A 22398-nucleotide genomic window follows, 5' to 3' on the forward strand; every position below is an offset into this window, starting at 1 on the left:
TGCCTATTGCAGAGACTCTGGGGAAAACTGAGTGGTACCTTTGGTCATGACACCAGGCTCAAACCCCTGTATTGACCTGTCATTCATTTGTTCATTTTTTTTTTTCCAAGTGGTGCCCACAGTAAGTACATCTGGCATCGAGGCTCTGGGATGAAGTTGGGATCACAGTCCAGAGGGTAAAGCACTCAAGCCACAAATCATTTTGTCTCTGCCCCAGGGCCGCAGCTTCAGTTCCCTGTGGGACATTCGCATGTCTGGGCCTCATTGTTACCTCCAAGTCAGTGTGTCCAAAAACCCAACTCATGTTGACCATATTAAAAACAAAAACCAAGCAGAAAATATCCAAACTCCACAGAGTGGAAGATAGGTATTCAAAGCAGGAGGGTCCTCAGCACACAAAGATGGAAACAGCCTAGATGTGCATCAGTGGACAAATGATCCCTCTCAATAATAAGAGCATTATTTGGCCACAAAAGGGAATGAAGCTCTGACACATGCTCTGATGTAGATGGGCCTTTGGAACATGGTGCTGAGTGAAAGAAGCCAGATGGAGGGCTGAGGTTGTGGCTCAGGGGTAGAGCGCTTGCCTAGCATGTGTGAGGCCCTGGGTTCGATTCTCAGCACCGCATAGAAATAAAATAAAGGTCCATTGACAACTTAAAAAAAAATAAAGCCAGATGCAGAGACCACAGGCACCATTCATATGAAATTCCAGAACGGCAAATCCACAGCAACAGGAAGCAGATCAGCAGCTGCCTGGGGCCGGAGGTGGTGGTGGCTGATGGACTCCTTTGAGGGATGAGGGTGTCTTGGAGCTGGATAAAAATGATGGTCACAGTCTTGTGAATGTGCTTTTTTTTTTTTTTTTTTTTTTAGTACCAGGGGTGCTGGGCCACATAGCCAGCCCCTTTAATTTTTTTCTTTAGATAGGGTCTTGCTTAGTTGCTTAGAGTCTCATCAAATTGCTGAGGCTGACCTTGAACTTGATCCTCCTTCCTCAGGCTCTTGAGTCGCTGGAATTACAGATGTGCATCATGATGCCAGGCTTGTGAATGCACCTAATGCCATGATGTTGTATTCTTTAAAATGGTTGTTTTGTATCATGTGAATTTTGCTATAATAATAATAATAATAATAATAATAATAATACTCACTCACCTGCTCAGTGGAGGCATCTGCCAGGCTCCTGTTTCCTCCCCTGGGACATCTGAGCCAAGTGTGAGGCTGCTCTGGCAGATCAAGCTCTTCCCCCTCTGCCCTTGTCCTGGCCATGCCCTTGTCACCTCCAGCATCTGCCTTGGCTGCTGTCCCTTTCAGGATGAGCGTGAGCTGCCTAAAACTACTGTGGGCACAGGAGCAGACTTGTCTGTGCATTTTTTCCCCCCAGGCACTGCGGAGCCTTGTGAGAATGGAACAGTGTTCTGCATCGGACCTTTCTCAACTCTCCAGCCCAGGTTTCATGCTTCTGTGATGACTGTTGCCACCATTAGTATTTTTAATCACTTCCCAAAGTGAAGGCCCAGCGTCTCTTACTTGCAGTGTAACTTGTGTTTCTGGTTAGCATCCGGTTTGTGTAGGAATGGAGATGGTAGATGTGACAGTTTCTGTGAAAGATCGCTAATGAATGAAAGAACACAGACTTGCAATAACATCTCGCAAGTCGTCATTGACCTCTGCCTCCTGTTGACTGGAAATGGGGAGATCTATGAAAAAGTGATGTATGGTTCAAGGCAGGGCAGTGTTTATGCAAAGCCCAGAGATTATGATGTGGCTGGTTGTCATGGCAACAGAAGATGCAGTATGTGCTTGACTAGCTCTGGAGCCCTGCCCTCCTGAGGCAAGCTGGAGGTGGCCCCAACATGGCACCCTTGGTGCTCCTCCCCAGGCCGTATCCATGAGTGCCACCCTGAGAGTTAAGTGCAGAGACATCAGGCATGTAGTAGCTCCCAACTGGGAGAACTATGTGCATTTCAGCACATGAGGAAGCTTGAAGCTTCTGTCAGTAAAGATGGTGTAGGTCAAAGGCTTTGTAGAAATGAATCACCTGATAATGCTCAGTGGTCATCTTCATGACTTTCCTGGGCAGGCTGGAGGGTATGATCTGGAAGCCCAGGTGGAATCTTCACCCAAGGGGAAGGAATGTGGATGCTTTTCATCACAGCCACCATCCTCACCCCACTGGCAAAGAAGTGACTTGGAACCCCATTCTTTTCTTTCTTTTAAAAAAAAATTTAAATTGATTTTTAAAAAAATAAATGACAGCAGAATACATTATAAATTTTATTACACATATACAGCACATTTTTCATATCTCTGGTTGTATATAAAGTATGTTCACACCAATTCATGTCTTCATACATGTACTTTGGATAATGATGCCCATCACATTCCACCGTCATTGCTAATCCCCTGCCCACCTCTCTTCCCCTCCCACCCCTCTGCCCTATCTAGAGTTCGTCTATTCCTCCCATCCTCCCCCTCCCTACCCCACTATGTATGAGTCAGCCTCCTTATATCAGAGAAAACATTTGGCATTTGTATTTTTGGGATTGGCTTACTTCACTTAGCATTATCTTCTTCAGTGCCATCCATTTACTTGCAAATGCCATGATTTTTATTCTCTTTATTGCTGATTAATATTCCATTTTATATATATGCCACTTTTTTTAATCCATTCATCCACTGAAGGGCATCTAGGTTGGTTCCACAGTTTAGCTATTGTGAATTGTGCTGCTATAAACATTGATGTGGCTGTGTCCCTGTAGTATGCTGCTTTTAAGTCCTGTGAGTATAGACTGAGGAGAGGGATAGCTGGGTGAAATGGTGTGGAACCCCATTATTTTCTAGAGGAAGGTCAGCCATTGTTAGTCTTGGCAGTGCCTGGCTTGGTTTTGCCCTGATTTGCATATCTGTTTCACTGGGTTGAATCCATTGTCATCTTTCATTTTGGGATGGGCACCATGACCACTGGGTTGGATATGTGACGGACATGCAGAGAGGGGATTGCAATAAAGACAGTTCATCCAAAGTTGTGCTGTCAACATGGCCTGGACATGTGTCTTCTGGACATCCTGTAACACTCTTTGCAGAGTTTGATAGATGACAGTCTTGCCCAAGGAGACTGCCTTTCAGGGGTACAGCAAGTGGAGGACGTCATTTCTGGGATTTGTTATTTATTTTGGTGGTTTTAGTGGTATTTATGTCTGCCCAATGGCAAAAAAAAATGTTTTATTTTCATTTAGGCATGATTGTTCCTTTCCGTTTATTTGTGTTGTATTAGCATTATAACAGCAACGGAGTCGAAGGGACTTCACAACTTGGCTTTTGGTACTCAGCACTCTGCATTCTTTCATATATACAGGCTCCCTTCTCCCCGTGTGTGTGTGTGTGTGTGTGTGTGTGTGTGTGTGTGTGTGTGTCTGTGTGTTAAAGTCTAGATATATCAGCTGGGTGCAGTGGTCCATGTCCCAGCAGCTTGGGAGGCTGAGGCAGGACGATCAAGAGTTCAGAGCCAGCCTCAGCAACTTAATGAGGCCCTAAGCAACTCAGTGAGACTCTGTCTTTAAATAAAACACACACACACACACACACACACACACACACACAACCACCTGGGGATGTGGCCCAGTGGTTAAGCACCCCTGGGTTCAATCCCCCCCAAAAGTCTAGATGTCAGGCAAGAGAAGGAAAGCATTTGCAATTTTCTGGGCTGAGTTATTCTGTGACTTTCAAAATGATACTCTAAAAAATTTTTAAATGCATTCATTCATTTAAAAAAAATTTTTAGTTGTAGATGGACACAACATCTTTATTTTATTTATTTATTTTTATGTGATGCTGAGGATGAAACCCAGTGCCTTACACATGCTAGGTAAGCACTCTACCATTGAGCCACAACCCCAGCCCCCATTCATTCATTTTAAAAGCATCTTTCCAATGTAGGCACTGAATTAAGGGCTGGAGATTTTGCAGTGAGTGAAGCTTGTATCTAGGGAGGGAGAGAGTGGTCAAAATATGTTCTGTGGAGCAGGCCACAATTAGCTTGCTGCAGGTGCCACGAGAACAGGAACATAGGAGGTGAGGGGAAGCCATGTGGGGCAGGTGCTCTCCTGCACAAAGAAGGTGACATTTGGATGGAGACAGGAGATGGTGGCACCTGGGAATAACAATCCTGGCAGGGGGACAGCAAGTACCAGGACAAGTATGGGGCTGTGGTGGGCTTGTCTGTCCATGGAATACTTTTTATTCTAACTCAGGTTGGAGGCCCTGGGAGGAATTAGCAGAGGTGAGACAAGATGTGTTGGTGTTGGGGCCCATGTGCATTTAGATCTGGCCGAGACACGCAGGCATTTTACGTGGCTGGAAGGTGTTTGGGTCCACCACACACCTGCTCTTCTGTCTGACCTCTCCTTGCATCTCTGGGCTTCCCTGAGGGTTTTTTTTTTCCTGCCAACAAATCAGCTCTTAGTGTTTTCTGGAGCATGGGCCTGTCCGTCACGGATATCTGTTTGTCTGAACATGTCCTTTTTTGCTTTCATTTGAAGGCATTTCCCCTGGGTGTGGAATCCCAGGTTGTCCACTATAAGTAGCAGCAGCAGCAGCACTTTGTTGAGGTCCCTGTCCTCCCTCATGTCTGTGAGCTGCCCTTGATGGATGCACGGGACTCTTGAGGGTGTTACTTTAATCTCTGATGCCACTTTACGTTTTTCTCTTTTTGTTCCCTTTAGCTGGCCTGAAGTGTGGGAGTTTGTGCATGGGCTTGACCCTGTGGCCTGATGTTTATATATATGTTTCCAGAAGCACTAAGATGTCTTTGCTTTGTCTACATTTTTCCCCCTAAAAGTTGAAAAATCAATAATCAGGGATATTGCAAAAATGCCTTTATCACTCACAAAAGGCAGGTTTTCTGGGCACAGAGGCCAGGTGGAACTGTGGTCCCTGGGGTACTTACAGCCCTGACCTGTCCCTGGAACATCTGTGGCCTCACTCACATCCCCATCTGGGCCCCCTGTCAAGCAGTCTGAGCTGATCTGATACTCAGTTCCCAGTAGGCAGCCTGACGCTTCTCCTGGGAGGACTTTTGGAAATTCTTATACCTGGAAATTCTCAGGATAGAATATTATAGAATATCCTTATTGACCAATCTGAACATTCTGTGGTCCTCTCAGCCATGACCCTCAAATTCAGGTTTGAGGATTTTCTCTCATTCAGGATGGAACTTTAAGTGATCAGATGTTGAAACTCTTGGACTGTTTTTGTTAGATATTTTATTTTTTTTCTTACATGGTTTCTATTTGTCTTTTTGGCTCTTTCCTTGGATAAAATATTCCCTGATTCATTTTCCTACTATTATATATATATTTTACACATATATTTTATATGCAATATAAATTATATTAATTAAGAATGTAGCTGAGCTGTAGCTCAGTGGCAGAGCACTTGCCTAGCATGTGTGAGGGACTAGGTTCAATCCTTAGCACCACATAAATATAAACAAATAAAGGCATTCTGTCCATCTACAACTACAAAACATATTTTAAAAGAAAGAATAAATGAGATGTGTATGTGCTTATATTATTTCTTTTTAAAGGAAGTTTCCATTTTTTAAAAAAGATTTTTTTTAAGAGAGAGATTTTAAAAAAATATTTATTTTTTAGTTTTTGGCGGACACAACATCTTTGTTTGTATATGGTGCTGAGGATCGAACCCGGGCCGCATGCACGCCAGGTGAGCGTGCTACCGCTTGAGCCACATCCCCAGCCCAAGTTTCCATTTTTGTACTATTCTATTAATATCCAGTGGATAAAGTTATCTCTTCAAATCTCTCTGGGCAGTATATAAACAAGACTTTATTTTTTTTGAAATTGTCTTCTCTGTCCTAAATTTATTTTCTCCCAGGGCCATTTTTTTTCTTTTCACTTATCCTGGTCTTTATTCATATTGAATATTTTCCTCAATGTCAAGAAATCTTTGTTTACATTTAAGAATGAGTCAATACTCTTAGATTCTGATTAGATTAAAAACCCACCTTAAAAGTGGAGACAGTTGGGCTGGGGATGTGGCTCAAGCGGTAGCGCGCTCGCCTGGCATGCGTGCGGCCCGGGTTCGATCCTCAGCACCACATACCAACAAAGATGTTGTGTCTGCCGAAAACTAAAAAATAAATATTAAAAAATTCTCTCTTTCTCTCTCACTCTCTCTCCTCTCTCACTCTCTCTTTAAAAAAAAAAAAAAAGTGGAGACAGTTGGGGAAGTTTCAACACTGACTGGGTATTTGATGATATTAAGGAATAAATATTAATTTTGGAGGGTGGTAATGGGTATTGTGGTTTTGTGTGTGTGTGTGTGGTGCTGGGGATTGCACCCAAGTCCTCACATGTGTTAGGCAAGTAATCTCTTGCTGAGCCTCCTTCAGCCCCTGTGGTTAGGTTTTTTTCTCCCACATGTTTTATTGGTGCATTATAGTTATACGTAATGATGGGATTTGTTGTTACATATTTGTATGTGTGCACAATATAACAATATATTTTGCCTATATCACCCCCTAGCTCCCCTCCAACCTCCTACCCTTTTGCATCTTTCCTGTACTGATCTCCGTTTGATTTTCATGAGACCATTTCTCTTCCTTTTTCCTCTCTAGCTTCCACATATGCGAGACAACATACGACCCTAGACCTTCTGATTTCGCTTAATATCATGGTCTCTCGTCCCATCCATTTTCCTGCAAATTATATTATTTCATTTTTCTTTATGGCTCAATAAAACTCCATTGTGTATATAGACCACATGTTCTTTATCCATTCATCTGTTGATGGATAGGCTGGTTGCTTAATTTGGCTCAAATTGTGCTGCTCTATACATGAGTTTGCATGTACCAGTGTGGTAGGACGACTTTAATTCTTTAGGATAAATACTAAGGAGTGGGATAGCTACGTCATGTGGTGGTTCTGTGTCTAGCCTTTTGAGAAACCTCCATGTTGGTTTCCACAGTGGTTTTACTAATTACAGTCCCACTAACAGTGTAAAATTGTTTGTGGTTATGGGTTAGTGATACATATTGAAGTATTTAGTGAAATCATATAGTTTGTGAGATTTTCTCCAACAGTGTGAGTGTGAGTGTGTTTGTGTGTGTGTGTGTGTGTGAGAGAGAGAGAGAGAGAGAGAGAGAGAGAGAGAGGGCGAGGGGAGGGAGGGAGGATGAGGTGGGAAGAGATGGGCTTCATTTTGATCATCATTGAGATTGGGTGATGAGCACTTGGTGATTCATTGTATTTTTCCTTTCATTTTTACATCTTCTTGAAATTTTCCACAATAAAAGGTAAGAAAGGGAAAGGCAGGATGTCATGGGGGGCTGGCTGCTGGACTTGGTGCTTCTGGCTGACCTTCATGGCTTTTGCTCTACTTGTGGGTTTCCAGGGGCAAGTCCTTCCCCTTCCAGAGCCAGGGGACCTTTCATCTGCATGTCACACCCACCCCTGGACCTGCTGGCTGTTTCCAGGAACCCTTTGAAGCCTCTTGACACCTCTCCCATTTTCTTACTGGTGGCAGATTTACGTATGTGTATATTTTAAGGTTACTATCATTCCAGTGAGTGTCTGGAGGAAGAAGACGTGTGTGTCACCCACTTGCCATCTTCTTTTTGAGAGTCCCATAAAATATTTTTAAATGACTGCATTTAAAACTATGCAGGTGGTGGTACCCTTAGGATTTCCTGGTTGGGCATTTGGACCCACAGGTGTATAAGGTAACAGTGAAATTGCTGATGGGGGTGTGTGCTGGCCAAGATCTGTCCCTGTGAGTGGGACAAGCTGTCTTTCCCTCTGCCAAGTTGAGGGGGGCTGACATGGATGGGTCCGAGCCTGACATGTGACAGAGGAATGAGGAGAGGTACTTGAGAACAATGATGGTTCAGAGACCAATGATCACTACCCGATTTGGTGCCGGCCAGGTTTGCTCTGGCCTATTTGGCCAGGTTTGCTCTGGCCTATTTGGGAGTCATCGTATGTCTCCACCGCCCACAGGTCCGCAGTTGATTGGCATTTAGCAGGATCTCATACCACATGTCCTCCGTGAGACAGCCATGTTTTTGCCAGGAGGCTCTCGGGGGAACGGCTGTGGCTGCAGAAGGGCTGGGCCCTGCATGAGGTCAGGTGAGCAGGGAGGTCTCAGATGCTGGGTAGCTTTCTCTGCTTTGGGTTCTGGTGTGACCTCACCCTCCTGGGTCTTCACCCTGGCTGGGTGATTTGAAGTAGGTTAAATGTTTGGAAAAAATAAACAGTTTGCCCAAAGGGAGGGTGTTTGAAGTCAAGATAGGAGATTGATCTCACTGGCTGGTGCTTGTCCCTCCCACGAGCCCCAGGATGTCTGGGCTCCTGGCACTGGATACCTCAGCATCTTCAGTCCTGCACTGGCAGGCTCTTGAACCATCAGAAGGCATTAGTGGGTGGCTGCCAGGTTGACTTTGAGTCCTTCCACCACCTGACCTGTGAGACTGGGTCACCAAGCCCTGTGTCTGGTGCAAGACTTCATTGTGCTCCTAGAATAGCATGCGATTTAAAACTTACAAGTTGCTTATTTCTGGAATTTTCCTTTTAATATTTTCAGAATGCAGTCCACCGAGTGTAACTGTGGGTAAGACGGGTAAGACTGTAGTAGATCTCTTTATGGAGATCTTGCCACCACTCCCACCTGGGCAAAGCTCAGGGCAGAGTGGAACACGAGGACTTGGGGCACAGGAAGGTGCTGCAGCCACCTGGTGCAGGGAGAGCTGAAGCGCAGGGGAGGGTCCTGGAGTGGTATCTGGAGAACCCAGAGCAACAGGATGTCAGAGAGGGTGAGAAGGGATCTCAGAGTCCACTGGGTGGCTCACGGGCCTGGTGGCTCAGGGCTGTGGGACTCCTGTGGCCTCTCCTGGCCTCCATATTCATGCATAAGGCTGGGGCAAGTGGCTTCCTCAACTGAGGCCCTTTGTGGAGGTCCAGGGGAGGATGCTCACTCACCATGGGCAGAATGACTTTGCATGACCTTGAGCAGGGCTGGCCTCTGCGGGGTGTAGCCTCCAGCTGTGTTGATCAGTAAGTTTTCCTCTCACAGTCATGGAGGCGTGGAACCTGAGAATGAGGTGTCAGTAGGGCTGTGCTCCCTCCTGAGGCTCCAGGGGAGGACCTTTTCTTGCTGCTTTCTGACTTCTGGTGGCCCCAGGTGTTCCTTGTCTCAAGAATTGTCACTCTGATCTCTGCCTGTGTGTTCATGTGGCTGCTTTTCTGTGTCTTTTTGACTTATTTCCTGTGTCTTATAAGGACATTACCATTGGGTTGAGGGCCCTTTCAAATTCTGGATGACCTCTTCTCAATTCTTGCCTTAGTCACAGCTACAGAAACCTGTTTCCTAATGAGGTCCTATTCTGAGGTTCTAGGTGAACATGAACACTCTTTAGATTGTGATGGTGGGGCACTGCAGTTTTTTATTTTTGGGTGCTGGGGATTGAACCCAAGGGTGCTTTACCATTATGCCACATCCCCAGCCCTTTTCTTTTTAATTTTGAGACAGAATTTTGCTGAGTTGCTAAGGGCCTTGATAAGTTGTAGAGCCTGGCCTTGAATTTGCAATCCTCCTACCTCAGCCTCCTGAGCTGCTGGTACTACAGGCATGTGCCATTATACCCATCTGGCCCTGCAGTTTTAAATAAGTAGTAGGAGGCCTCACTGAGCAAGACCTGGAGGTGGTGAGTAGGAGCCATGTGGAGATCTAGAGGAAGGGCATGCCAGCAGTCAGGATGGCAGGTACAAAGCCCTGAGATGAGAGCAGAATCCTCAGAGGGAGCAGCAGCTGGCTAGTGTGGCTAGAGCAGGGCGAGGCACCCACAGATACTTCCCAATGTTTATTGTGAGTCAGGTACCAGGGTATGGGATGAGCAGAGCCCCTTGTGGGGTCTCAGACACTGAATTGGTAGCCTCAGACTTGAGAGGTTGATACCAGGCATTTGGACTCACCCAACAGGCCCAGAGATGAACAGTGCTTACTGTGTGAATGAACAAGAAGTGGCCTAGCGGGGCTGGGGATGTGGCTCAAGCGGTAGCGCGCTCGCCTGGCATGCGTGCGTCCCGGGTTCGATCCTCAGCACCACATACCAACAAAGATGTTGTGTCCGCCGAGAACTAAAAAATAAAAATATTAAAAAAAAAAAAAAAGAAGTGGCCTGGGGTGAGGGCACTGTGGCTGGAGCAGTCTTCCAGCTTGGAACAGGTGGACTTGGAGATACCCCTGAAGTCCATGCAGGAGCCAGAACCCAGGAGCGGGGTGGGGCCGCGTAGGTATCTGAATTGGTCAGGGGATATATATGGCCAGTCTGGAGGAGACATTCTTCAAGACTAGGAGTCGTCAGATGGAAGTCATCAAAGGTGCTTGAGGCAGGGGTTTCTGGCAGTGGTGATGGTGACCAGGAGCTTGTGAGATAAATGGTGGGTCCCTGTCCTTGTCTTTGGGACCCCTAGAGACCTTTCCTCCCATTTCAACAAATTCCTAGGGTTTGGCTATGTCCTGACCATGTTCTCACCTCCTTTCCCCATTTCTTCTCCCTGTACAGGAAGAAAACAGGCAGATTCTGGCCCGGCAGAAGTCAAACTCGCAGCCAGAGTCCCACGATGAGGAGGTGTCGCCGACCCCCCCAAACCCCGTGGTGAAGGCCCGCCGCCGGCGAGGGGGTGTGAGCGCGGAGGTCTACACAGAGGAGGATGCAGTGTCCTACGTCAGGAAGGTGAGGGCTCAGCCTGGGGCTCTCACACACCAGATCCCCGGGGAACCCATGGTGCCTGGGGGCCCTGGTTTCCTATCTGATCACAGATGGGAGGGGAGACGTGGTCACCATCAGGATTGGAGTCACATCATCTCTACCAGGATGAACTGAGAGTGTGTTTATGGGTTGAACTTTTTGGGGAGGTGTCTGTTTTAGGAATCTGACCGGCTTAGGGAAGGACAAGACTCACCAGGGTGGCTGGAGGGACTATATGGTTCTGTCCTGCTGCAGGCCTCTGGTGTCTCCTTAGGACACTGATCCCGACATACCCAGGATCACCCTCATGACTTCATCAAAATGCCCCCGTCTCCAGAACCCTGGTGGTTAGGGCTGGAGCACAGGAATCTGGGGCCCCAGTTAAGCCTGAGGTGCCCTCCTGAGACAGTTCAGGGGCACAGAGGGTATAGGCAGTGCCACTACCCACCACCAGCACCTTCTTCATCTTGCAGAATGGAAGCTGTGCTCCCTGTGTGGTCTCCTTCCTAGTGCTTAATTCTTTATGATCAGATCACAAAAACTAGTAAAAGTATGATTTTTAAAATCCATCAGACACCTTCCATCCATGGTCCCCCCTCCAAACAACAAACAAACAAACAAACAAACCCCCAAACCAAAAACTCCTCAGATCTGTAATCTAAGCACAAGAAAAAGCACAGACAATCCCAAGGTGAGGATGTGACCTGTATTCATCAAGCAGGGGACTTATGAGGGATGCCACAGGCAAGAAGGGACGGAGGAGGCGGCACCACTGAATGTTTCTGGCCAGGATCCCAAGGCAGGGGAAGGCCGTCTGAAAACTCAAGAAGTCAGAAACAGGGGTGGAGTTCAGCCACACATTGTGGACCAGAGCTGGTTCCAAAGTTGTGGTGAATGCACCCGGGTGAAGTCAGATGCCGACAGAAGGGGAACCCAGGGGTGGTGTCCAGTGCTGTCCTCACAACTTTTATGTGAGTAGAATCTGTTCCAAAATAAAAAAGATGCTTTTTAACACGTCTGCTAGAACTGTAGGGGCTTACGGGAACCTCGGTCCAGTCCCTCAGAAGCATCTCTCAAAGGGCTATGTGGTGTTGGACATCCTGTGCACCTGTCCCCTCCAAGCCTTCCAGGTCTGCACCACAAGCAGAGGGCCTGCGTCGTAGCTGCTCATTGTTGGGGGGAGAGGGGGACGGCAGTGCTTTCCATTCGCTCAGGAACTCCTTGGTCAGCACATGGATCCAGAGCTCCTGCAGGTGGCTCTTGAATCCCCATGGGAGCAGAGGCCCATGGCGCTGCTGATGCCTTCTTGCACTCCTGGCCCTGGCAGCCCAGATGTCTGCCTGCCCCATTTATCCCCTCTCTCTTCTCACTGTGTCCTTTCCTCTTCCCTGGGTCAGCATCACAGTGGGTACACTTCCAAGCACGACTGAGTTGTCTATTTAAGAAATATTTTTTGAGCCGTGTGCAGTGGCACATGCCTGTGATACCAGTGGCTTGGGAGGCTGAGGCAGGAGGATTTCGAGTTCAAAGCCAGCCTCAGCAAAAGTGAGGCACTTAGCAACTCAGGGAGACCCTGTCTCTAAATAAAATACAAAATAGGGCTGGGGAGGGGGCTCAGTGGTCGAATGCCCTAGAGTTCAATTCCCCGTCCCTCTCCCAAATTTTTTTTTTGCTACTGGGGATTGAACCAGGGGCACTTTACCACTGAGCTGCATTCCTCAGCTCTTTTTTGAGACAGGGTCTCACTAATTTGCTGAGCCTGGCCTCAAACTTACAATCCTTCTGCCTCAGCTTCCTGAGTATAGGTATGTTCCACTGCATCCAGCAAGTTTTCTAATTTTTTTTTTAGCTTTTAAAATTTCAAACAACTGTTTATTCTTTTGTTTGTTTGTTTTTGCTACTGGGGATTTAACCCAGGGGTGCTTAACCACTGAGCCACATCCCCAGCCCTTTTTCTATTTTGAGATAGCATCTCATTAAATTTCTTAGGGCTGAGGCTGGGGATGTAGCTCAGTTGGTAGATTGCTTGCCTCGCATGCACGAGGCCCTGGGTTCAATCTTCACAATAAATAAATAAATAAATAAATAAATAAATAAAATTAATTTAAAAAGTTGCTGAGGTTGGCTTTGAATTCTCGGTCCTTGTGTCTCACCTCCTGAGCTTCTGAGATTATAGGGGTGTGCCACTGTACCAAGCTGTGTTTGTTATCTTTTTAAAAATCCAGTGAAATGAATCAAGAAAAGACCATAACCTCACAACTGGATGTCATAGCACCTTCCAGGTGGCTTGAAAGTCCAGCAGAGCCAGTCAGCAATGATCCCAGATTCTAGATGGTGCCTGAGCCTCCTCTGGGGCCATTTCAGGTTCTTTATCTTTTATTTATTTTAAACAATTAAAAAAAATTGTGACATACTCATCAAGTTACACACCGTGCCTTTTTGGAATCTTCTGAGAGCAGCCCCACATGAGAGGCTGAAGAGTTTGATTTCAAGCCATGTCACAGCCCCAGGGCCAAGCAGGAGTCTGAAGTCAACTCTGGCACCAGACCCTGTGCCCTGTCTCCTTACTCTCCTTGGCTTCCTTTCAGGTCATTCCCAAGGACTACAAGACCATGACTGCGCTGGCCAAAGCCATCTCTAAGAACGTGCTCTTTGCTCACCTGGACGACAATGAGAGAAGGTAGGTGTGGTGAAGGGCTCGGTCCCTCTCTTCTGCGGCAGCTGCTGTGGTCCCACACCTCACCTCGGGAATCACACCAGTGCCAGAACCATGGGCTCCCAAGGCAGGAATGACTTCTGGAAAATACTGTGCTGTGTGCCCCTGGTCCTGCTCAGGAGAGCTGTCTTGTCCCTGGCAGCTCCCCACTGCTACCCTCAAATCCTAGGCCTGGATGCATTCCCACATGGTAAGCCGGTCCTGGAAACATACCATGGTGCCTCTTTTTGCCCTCATCATACAGGGCTGGGGCTTTCTGGGAAACTGAGGCTGTGTAAAGACGCCCCCCCACCAAACCCCAATTCTTGCAATTAAGTCAGAAAGATTTCAGACGTGTCACTCAGAGCCACAGGCAGGAGTTTATTGAAACGATAAGAAAAAGAAAAGGAGATACCTCCAAGGAGAGAGTGGGTCCTCTCAGAGAAGAAAGGGACAGCATGCCTCTCCTGCCCCCCAGTTTTATTGGGGATCCTGGAGAAGTTTCCAGAGAGTCCTGTCCAGGTCCACCTCTTGACATTTGACTGATAGTAGGATGACATCAGACTTTCAAGTCCCCACTGCCATGACAACTCTAGGTCACTTTGGCCCATGCTGACCAGTTTTAATTGGATTCTTAATCATAAATTGTTACAGATTTTATGGCTTAGGAGAAATTATCCTTATCTCCCTGAGTTCCGGGATCTGGTTTGTGTAAAGGGTCACAAACGTGTCCCCCTTCAGGGTAACTTGTGTTCCTCTTATCAACATTATTTTGGGCCTGCATTTCTCCGGTAGATAACAGGTAGTTTGCTGAGGAATGTGACATATCCTGTCTACTTAAGCCAGGCAGGGCTGCAGGTAAATTGCTTTTTTGGAAAAGAAAGCATGTGGGGGTCAGTACTGTGGGCCAGGATTATAGAATTATTCCCTTAACCTCCCTGTTAGGCTGACTGTTCCAGCACCTTCCATATGCTAGGACCTGCCTGGCCCTTGCAAAGATGGACAAAAATACGTACCCCACTCTTCCACTTGTCCTTGGAGTCCCAGTTCATAGTTCTCAGGCCAGGGTGGCTGAGTCTTGGTGAGTAGGCGGGAGGCCAGGATGTTCCAAGAAGAGGGACTTGTGAGCTTCAGGGGTTCAAATGCTGTGGTTGGAAAGTTGATCATAAAAATACTTGGAAAACTCAGAAATTTTTGATAAAGCAAAAAAGTAAATATGTCCCCTGACACCTGACTCCCAAAGATAATCCCTGGAGCATTTTGGGACCGTCTTTAGGGTTACTTTCCTGTAAACACCCTCTCTCCACGGACCTTCACAGAACAGAATCTCATTCCGTACACTGTCATACCTTGGATGTCCTGAATCTCTTTCTCTGTCAATAAAGATATTTTAGTGTTTTTTTAAAAAAGTCAATTTCTACAAAATTACTATACTTTAGCTGCCTTCCTACGATGGCTATTTGCATTTTTAATATTATAAACAACCATTTGATGACCGGGTGGTCATCATTGAGTTCTTGTCCATTTATTTCTTCAAAATAAATTCCTTAACAAAGATCAAAGCATGAATAATATTTTAAAATTTACTTCTTTTTTAAAAAAATATTTTTGGTAAGTTGTAATTCTTCATTAGATCAACTGATCACGTTTTATTAAAAGTTCGAGACAAAATCCAAATAACACACAATATTTAAGAAAAGACTCTTTGTTCTACTCCCCAAGGAACCACTAGCAGTGGGCTAGGATGGTCTTTCTAGGCTATTCTCTGGGTTTGCATGCATCTCTCCACCTAAGCTTACATGGGGACTGACAGTATGGTACACACCAGTAATCCCAGCAACTCAAGAGGCTGAGGCAAGAGACTTACAAATTTGAGGCCAGTCTGGACAACTTAGGGAGGCCCTGTCTCAAAATTTAAAAAGAGGGTGGCTGCGGATGTTGCTCAATGGTAGAGCATTTATTTAGCGTGTGTGATGCTTAGGTTAATTCCCAATACTACAAAACAAAACAAAACAAAAAAATGAAGTATGCATGTGGGAATCCTTCACCCAACATCAGGGCATGCTCAATGTACCGAGCTATAAACGCTGTGCTTGGTATACTGATGATGCTCTAGGAGGCCTTCTAAAAGTGTAGATAGATCTCATTTTCTTTTTTAGCATTTGCAGTGTTCCTTTGTAAAAATGAATCAGAGTTTTTTTCACCTCCCCCTTTGCCAAGTTCTCCTAGGTTTCTTATTTCTGATGTTACAGTGTTTCCTTGAAGAGCGAAGCACAGAGTTTTTACACAGCAGACTTTCCCAGAGTGGCTCTGAGTCCAGGAGATTGGACTCTCAAATCCTGCAGGGTGTGCAAAGGCTTTTATAAAGTACATTTTTGCCGTGTTTTCACCCAGAATGGCCAGTGGGCGGCCTGCAGGAGCTCTGTGTAGGGCTGAGATTCCTGACTTCTCACATTGCTGTAGAGAATCCCCCTCTGCCCACTGCTCCTGCCAGCTTGGTCCAGAGTGTCCTCTGACCCCTGAGCTTGAACCCTAAGCTTGGTCCACAGCAGCTGGTGTAGTATGGTGCAGAGCTATGGTTTAATCGATCCTTGTTGTACCTGTGACTGCCAGAATCCCAGGTGGGGACTGTGGCACTGAGGGGCACGTTGGGCAAGGACAGCATGCAGTCAGTCCCCTTGTTCTCTCGTGCTTTCGGTGTGCTAGAAGGGTCCACATGTGGCCAGTACTCATATGGAGCCCATGATATCCCCACCCTAGAAGTTATTTATGTTCAAGGAAACATGGAGTCATTTTCTCTGATTCCTGGGTTGTGCAGCCTCCTTGGAAGTTTCTGAACAAGGTAGTATCCTGAGCTATTTTGCTCAGGGAGAAGGGTTTAGGCTCAGAGTTGTTTTTTTTTTTTTTTTCCTTTTTTTTGATGGTGCTGGGGGTTGAACCCAGAGCCTTGTGCATTCGAGGCAAGCACTCTACCACTGAGCTACATCCTCAGCCCTAGGCTCAGATTTAAAGAAGACTGTTCAGCAAGATCCCCCATCACTGGAGGCCAGGGGTGACCTCCCACCCTGAAGGCCTTCAGGCTCTAGTGAGGGGCAGTAGGGAGGTAGGCCCCCCAAATATACTCACAACCTAACCCCTGGGGCCTGGGGATGCCTCCTACATAAGCATGAAAGGACTTTGCAAATGTGACTAAATCGAGGGTCCCCGTGGGAGATGATTCTGGATTCTTCAGGCATATTTTGAAAACTATCCCATGTGTCCTTGCTGGCGGGGGATGGGGAGGGGCTGGGCAACACACAGATGAGGAGGATGTGGGCCCACGCAGGCCGGGTGGGGCACTGTGGCCTCGAGTCACAGAGGAGCCACAGGAAACTGGGGGAGGCAGGAGGGCTTCCCCTGGAGCCGCTGGAGAAGCATTGCCCTGCCCATACCTGGGTTCCTACCCACTGATTCTGATTTTGGACATCTGGACAGTTGAGAGGAAAAAAATTCGGTTATTTTAAGCCCCAGTTCATAATAGTCAGGGCAGCCCTGGTCACCGGGGCTAGGTGACTGAAGTGTTGTACCTATTTTAAGTTGAATTTAAACATCCATTTACAGTGTAATTTAAGTTTAGATTTTGAATGGGTGATACATTCACATGTTAAAATTTCAGTAAGTGTAGAGTGAGAGCTCTCATCTGGAGACTGCCTGAGGACCCCTGCTTGACCCTGCTGGGCCTCCCAGGACCCTCTGTGGCCCCTCTGCACACAGACCCAAGGGCCAGGAATCACCTGTTTCATGGCTCACTGTCACACAGACCATTGGTAATGAAACTTCAAGTCCTCAGGGGAGGGGAGCTGAGTGACTGGGCCTGGGATCTTATTGGCCCTGCTAACTCACTTTTATTTGGGGAGGTAGATGCTGGGGAACCCAAGGGTACTTAACCACTGAGCCACATCCCCAACCTATTTTTTATTTTATTTAGAGACAGGGTCTCACTGAGTTGCTTAGTGCCTTGCTTTTGATCCGCCTGCCTCAGCCTCCCGTGCTGCCACCGTGCCTGGCCTAACTCATTTTTGTGCCAAATGGAAGGAGTCACCTCTGGATGGCCAAAGCATGGTGGGCACTTCAGCTGACTGGGCCACCCCAGTGCTATGCCCTCTCGCATAACCAGGCAGCAAATTCAGCCCAGTCTTGTCCTTTGTAGCTGAGAGGCAGGTGGCAATGACACCCTAGAATTGTGGGAGGGGCTCACTGGATGCAGAGGAAGCAGATGGCTTGATGAGAGACTGTGCTTTCAAGGCTGGCCCGAGGAGGAAGCGCTCTCTCAGGGCGTGTCCGTCTGTTTCAGGTCTTCTATTTTGTACTGAGGAAAGCTCACTTTCCATATCGAAATGCTGGGCTCTTTTTTCTGGCGACAGTCTCTAAAGAAGCAGGCGGATGGCTCAGGACCTGTTCCAGAGGGAGTGGTCAGGGAGGCACTGTCTCTTGACCTTTCACATGACATCTCCCCGTGCAGCATCCAGAGCCTTTGCTTTTTTTTCCACTGTTCTAGAAGCTGGGCTTCACGGCTCTGTCTCGCCTCAGCTGTGGTTTGGCAGGTCCAGCAAAGTTCCTTCCAGGTTTACGGGGTGTCTGGCACGCCCTGATCTTGGGCTGCCTGCGGCTCCTCTGCTTCCCTGCGTGGGCAGAATAAAGCAGAATATTCCTTACAAAGGAATCCACTTGCGGGCGAGCACACCTTCTTGCCTAACGACTTTGCCCTCCAAATTTAGATTCAAGACAAACCCATTCTCATGGGCTGGGTGATTTTACTCTTGTCAATTTATAACGGTGTCTTTTTACATTGCACCAGAGATACTTAAGCTTGGAGAAGGGTGAAGATTATCTTTAATTAAACCCTCTATTTAAAATAAGATAATGCAGAGTGGTTGTGGGGGGAGGCTGATTCTCCCAAGCTTCCTGCTGTCTCTTGCAGGATGTCAGTATTTCCAGTCTCGCCTTACTGAAGGCTCTCGGCAGCCCTCTGAATGGTGCCCCAAGGAGCATAGGGTGAGCTTTGCAGCCTCTGTACCCTCCTTGCCCTTTCCCAAGGACACACAGTCCACTGGAAGCAGAGCCAGGGTTCCATCCTGTTGTCCAAGAATTATCAGTGTGGGGGTCTTCATGTCCCAGGGTGAATGTTAGCTCCAGGGCACGGGGTCTGGCCTGGTGGGTGTTGAGGCAAGAAAGAGAATCAGGAGAGTCCTGAATACAGAGTATGGGGCTGGAGTGGAGCCCTTACACACACATGCACACACTTACACACATAATTGTGCATGCACACGCAATCTCACTCAGACACCACAATTTAAGGTGTGTCAAGACATCTTTTAAAAGGTGAGAGCTGCACACTGCTGTTTATGAGTTGTAACTGTGAAGTCGTTCTTTGTGCCTCGGTTTCCTCAAGTGTCAAATGAGGGTGATAAAACCCTGGAGGGTTGGGGTGAGGATGTAATGCAATTAAAGTCCATATGTGTGTTATCATCACCATCATAGTCGTTATCATCATCACCATCGCCATCACCACCATCTGATCATCACCATTGCCATCACCCTACTCACCACCATTATCGTCATCATCGATGTTGTCATCATCACCATTGTTATCACCACTATCATCTTCATCGTCATTACCTCTACCGCCATCATCACCACCACTGTAGCCATCATCACTATCACCTGCGTCGTTAGGTCCCTGGGAGGTCATCTTATCTCCTATCTCAGTGTAAAGAAGAGAGCTCCAAGGCTCCGTGAGGGGAAGGCCCTTGTCCCTGTGCCAGGCCACATAGCAAATGTCCAAGCTGGGACTGGAACACAATACCCTGGGCCTGCCCCTTCACGGCCCCTAACAGTCACATGGCTCCTAGGGAGGGCCTGGGGATGGCTGACAGCCTCTCACTGGGTGTTGACTGTGAGCAGCAAGAGTAGATTCTCACCCCTCCCATTGAGGCCCTGGGCAGTTAGTTCTTGGCTGGGGACAGGAGCAGCCCCAGAAGTTGGCCCCTGGGTGCTTGGGAGTCCTGGGATGTGTCTGAAGCATCTGTTTCTGGCCTGGGAGATTGTACTTCAGGCCCAGGGGAAGGAGACAGAGGTTCCTGGGCTCCATCCTGGCCCCTTCACAGCTGCCCTGATCGGGGTGTCTCTAGAGGGAACACCGTTGAACCCCTGGGAGCCAGGAAGTGTGCTAATTAGGCAGCATTGCCTGGGTTTGCACTGTGCATTGGGCCCTCAGCCGGGACCTCTGTAGGAGCTGCCAGATGGGCAGGCAGGTGAGGGTGTCTCGCTCTGGGGCGGCCTCCCTGGCAGCAGCTCCTGCTCTCTGCTGCTCTAATTAAAACAGACCTCTGGCCTGAGTGCAGCACCCCTGGCCACGCAGCTGTCTCTCCTGCTATCTGTTGCTGTCTCTCTTCCTCCCACCCGCGTATCTTTGTAGTCTGTTTTTTTCCACAAATTGGCTCCAGGCCTTAGGTGATGGGAAAAACATACTGTCTGCCCAGTCACATGCAGCCTGAAGGAGCTGTCTCTTTGCTGCTCTGAGCCTTTTCGGTCCCTTTTCTCCAGCCTGTCTTGGGCTTTGGGACTTTGTGCTTCCCTTTCAGGCAACATTCAAAAAAACAAAATTTGCATTTTGGAAAACGCAGGGCCTCATCTGAGGAGAAGCTTATTGGCTTGAACATGCAAAAGATTTGATTTTCCTCTGGCACAAAGCCAGGCTTGCTGTAGACAAGAGGTTAACAAATCTTCAGTTTTAGAGGCCAGAATCCAGTGGGAGGCCGAAATCGGAGCTCTGGAGCTGGCATGGGATGATGGGTCTGTCGCCAGTTCCACCTTCCTCACCTGCATCGTCTTGACGGGGCCTCTCCACTGCCCTCTGAGGCTGGCTTTGTGGGACAGATGAGGCACAGAGAGCCTAAGCAAGCAGCCCAGGGCCACAAAGCTGGGAGGAGAGGAGGCTGTGACTTGAGCCCAGACTCTGGGCTGACCTGTCTTCCCCCCCATGAGTGTACACAGCTCATTTCCCTCTCAGAGGATAGCAACAACCTTTTGAAGAGAACAAGAGTTTTCCAAGTGCTCAGAATTTTCCAGGTGATGGAGCTGTCGTGTGGATCGGGAATTGTGGCACATGTTCAATCTCTGTGAGGTTCTCCATTTGAAAGGACTGTCAGGGTGCCTTATATTGAAGCACAGGAGACGGTAACAGTGTGGTCTTGTGCTGCATTCAGTTCCTGGGTTTGGGGTGAGAGGAGCCATGGAGTGCCCTCATCCTGAGGGCCACCTGGCCTCGGCTGTGAGTCTTGCCCATGGCCTTGCTTCTTTGATACTTAAGGTTTTAAAACTTCTAGAATTAAATGGTGTGTACGTCTCCAGCATGCCAGAGACCCCTTTCCCAGCCATTCACCTTTTTAGGTCACACAGGTTGGATGACAGAGGCCCCCACTCCCACCATATGGACCTCTGAGTCTAGAGAAGGTGTGGGTGCTCATCACTGGTTGCTGAGAAAAGACCTCTCCAAGTCTATCCAGGCCTCAGGCTGCAGGGCCTGGACCCAGGGCCAGGCAGACACTCTGCAGGGTACCCCCTGGTGGTGGTCTGGGCCACTGCGCTTTTCTGGGGCAGGGGGTGATTGGCTTTCAGACTCTGGATCCTTGAGTCCCAGTACCTAGAAATAGCCTAGGTGCTACCAGTAGGGTGAAGAATTCACCAACTGGATGGGTGTGAGCTGGCTGTAAGGAGAGATCTGGAGAGAAGGTGGCAGCATGGGGAGACCCTTGTCCACTGGGCTGTGTGCTGAAGACAGCACCTCCTCATTCATGTGGACCTTCCTGTTCCCCATGTGTCAGGCTCAGTGAAAGCAGGTGGCCTGTCCAAGGCCACACAGTTCCCTTGGTGCCTAGATCAAGCCTCCTGATGAGTATGTACGCCCTCCTCCCGGCTCCCTGCAGAATGCGAAAACACTTGAATTTGTAACTCAGTCTTGGATGGTGCTTCCCAAGACCCAGGCAGGGGCCATGAACCTGGCTGAGAGCTGTAGGGACATAGCCCCATGTGCCTCATGGTGATCTTGGGGGATGTGTCATGGGAATGTCATCCCCACTCCATGTGGGGAGTCTGACTCCCAGAAAGCTAGAGGGCCCCCCCCCAGCTTTGTGGCCAGCCAGAGTGTGAACCCTGGCTCGATGGCTATTGTGCTCCTCTACATGTCCCCACCTGGGACGTGGCCATCTCTCCTGACAGGGAGGCCCCTCAAGTAGGGACCAGTATTTAAAAAGTGAATTGTTCCCCCTGTACTGGGGGTCGTCACTTGGGACATGTCCATTGGATGCTGCAGGACCACTGAGGAGAGGGAGCTTTCAGCTGTGCCTTCAAGGATGGGTAGTTTTCCAGGTAAGGCAGAGCAGGGAGATGTTCCCAGGGAGAGTGCTCATGCTAAGGTTGGAGGTTCTGGACAGGTGCCAGGTGAGCTGGGAGCTGGCTCGGTCACCAAGGAGTGGAGCTGAATGACACGGCTGCAGCCCGTGGCCAGGGCTGCTCAGCAGGAAGCTGCTGTTTCTGGAAACAGAGGTACAAGGGGCAGATCAGAGCGGTGTGATATGTCTGCCAGTCAGAAATTTCTGGTGCGTTCCTCTTGGATATCGTCTCGTGTCAGCCCACATCCTCCCCTTATTCCTTTTGCAGACATCTGTGCGCTGGGCTCGCTGGGTCCAAGGGACGGTTTCACTTCTGAAGGATGTGTCTGGAAAGCTTGCCCTGACTCCTGCTGGCCCAGCTGCGTGTTAGGAGTCTGTTGGATCAGCCTCGTGGCTCTTGGGCCTGTCTACTAGGGAAATCATCTCACCATCAGGCCGGTTTCTGGGCTGTGGCCTGCTCAGGAGCCCTTTTTAGAAGGACCCCGTGCTGAAACCGGGGC

At 48.2% G+C, this 22398-nt stretch overlaps 1 protein-coding gene across 6 annotated transcripts in view; it reads left to right on the forward strand.

Moving 5' to 3' along the window:
- Positions 1–22398, forward strand: part of PRKAR1B (protein kinase cAMP-dependent type I regulatory subunit beta) — a 143460-nt gene that overhangs the window by 30373 nt on the left and 90689 nt on the right. For all 6 annotated transcript variants that reach the window (XM_081297600.1, XM_081297602.1, XM_081297599.1 and 3 more), the window contains 2 exons: positions 10586–10756; positions 13360–13451. In XM_081297600.1, the coding sequence (XP_081153726.1) occupies positions 10586–10756; positions 13360–13451 (263 nt within the window). The remainder of the gene's footprint in view (positions 1–10585; positions 10757–13359; positions 13452–22398) is intronic.

Source organism: Spermophilus citellus, assembly GCF_964194105.1.
Source record: "Spermophilus citellus genome assembly, chromosome: 6".
Taxonomy (NCBI): Eukaryota; Metazoa; Chordata; class Mammalia; order Rodentia; family Sciuridae; genus Spermophilus; species Spermophilus citellus.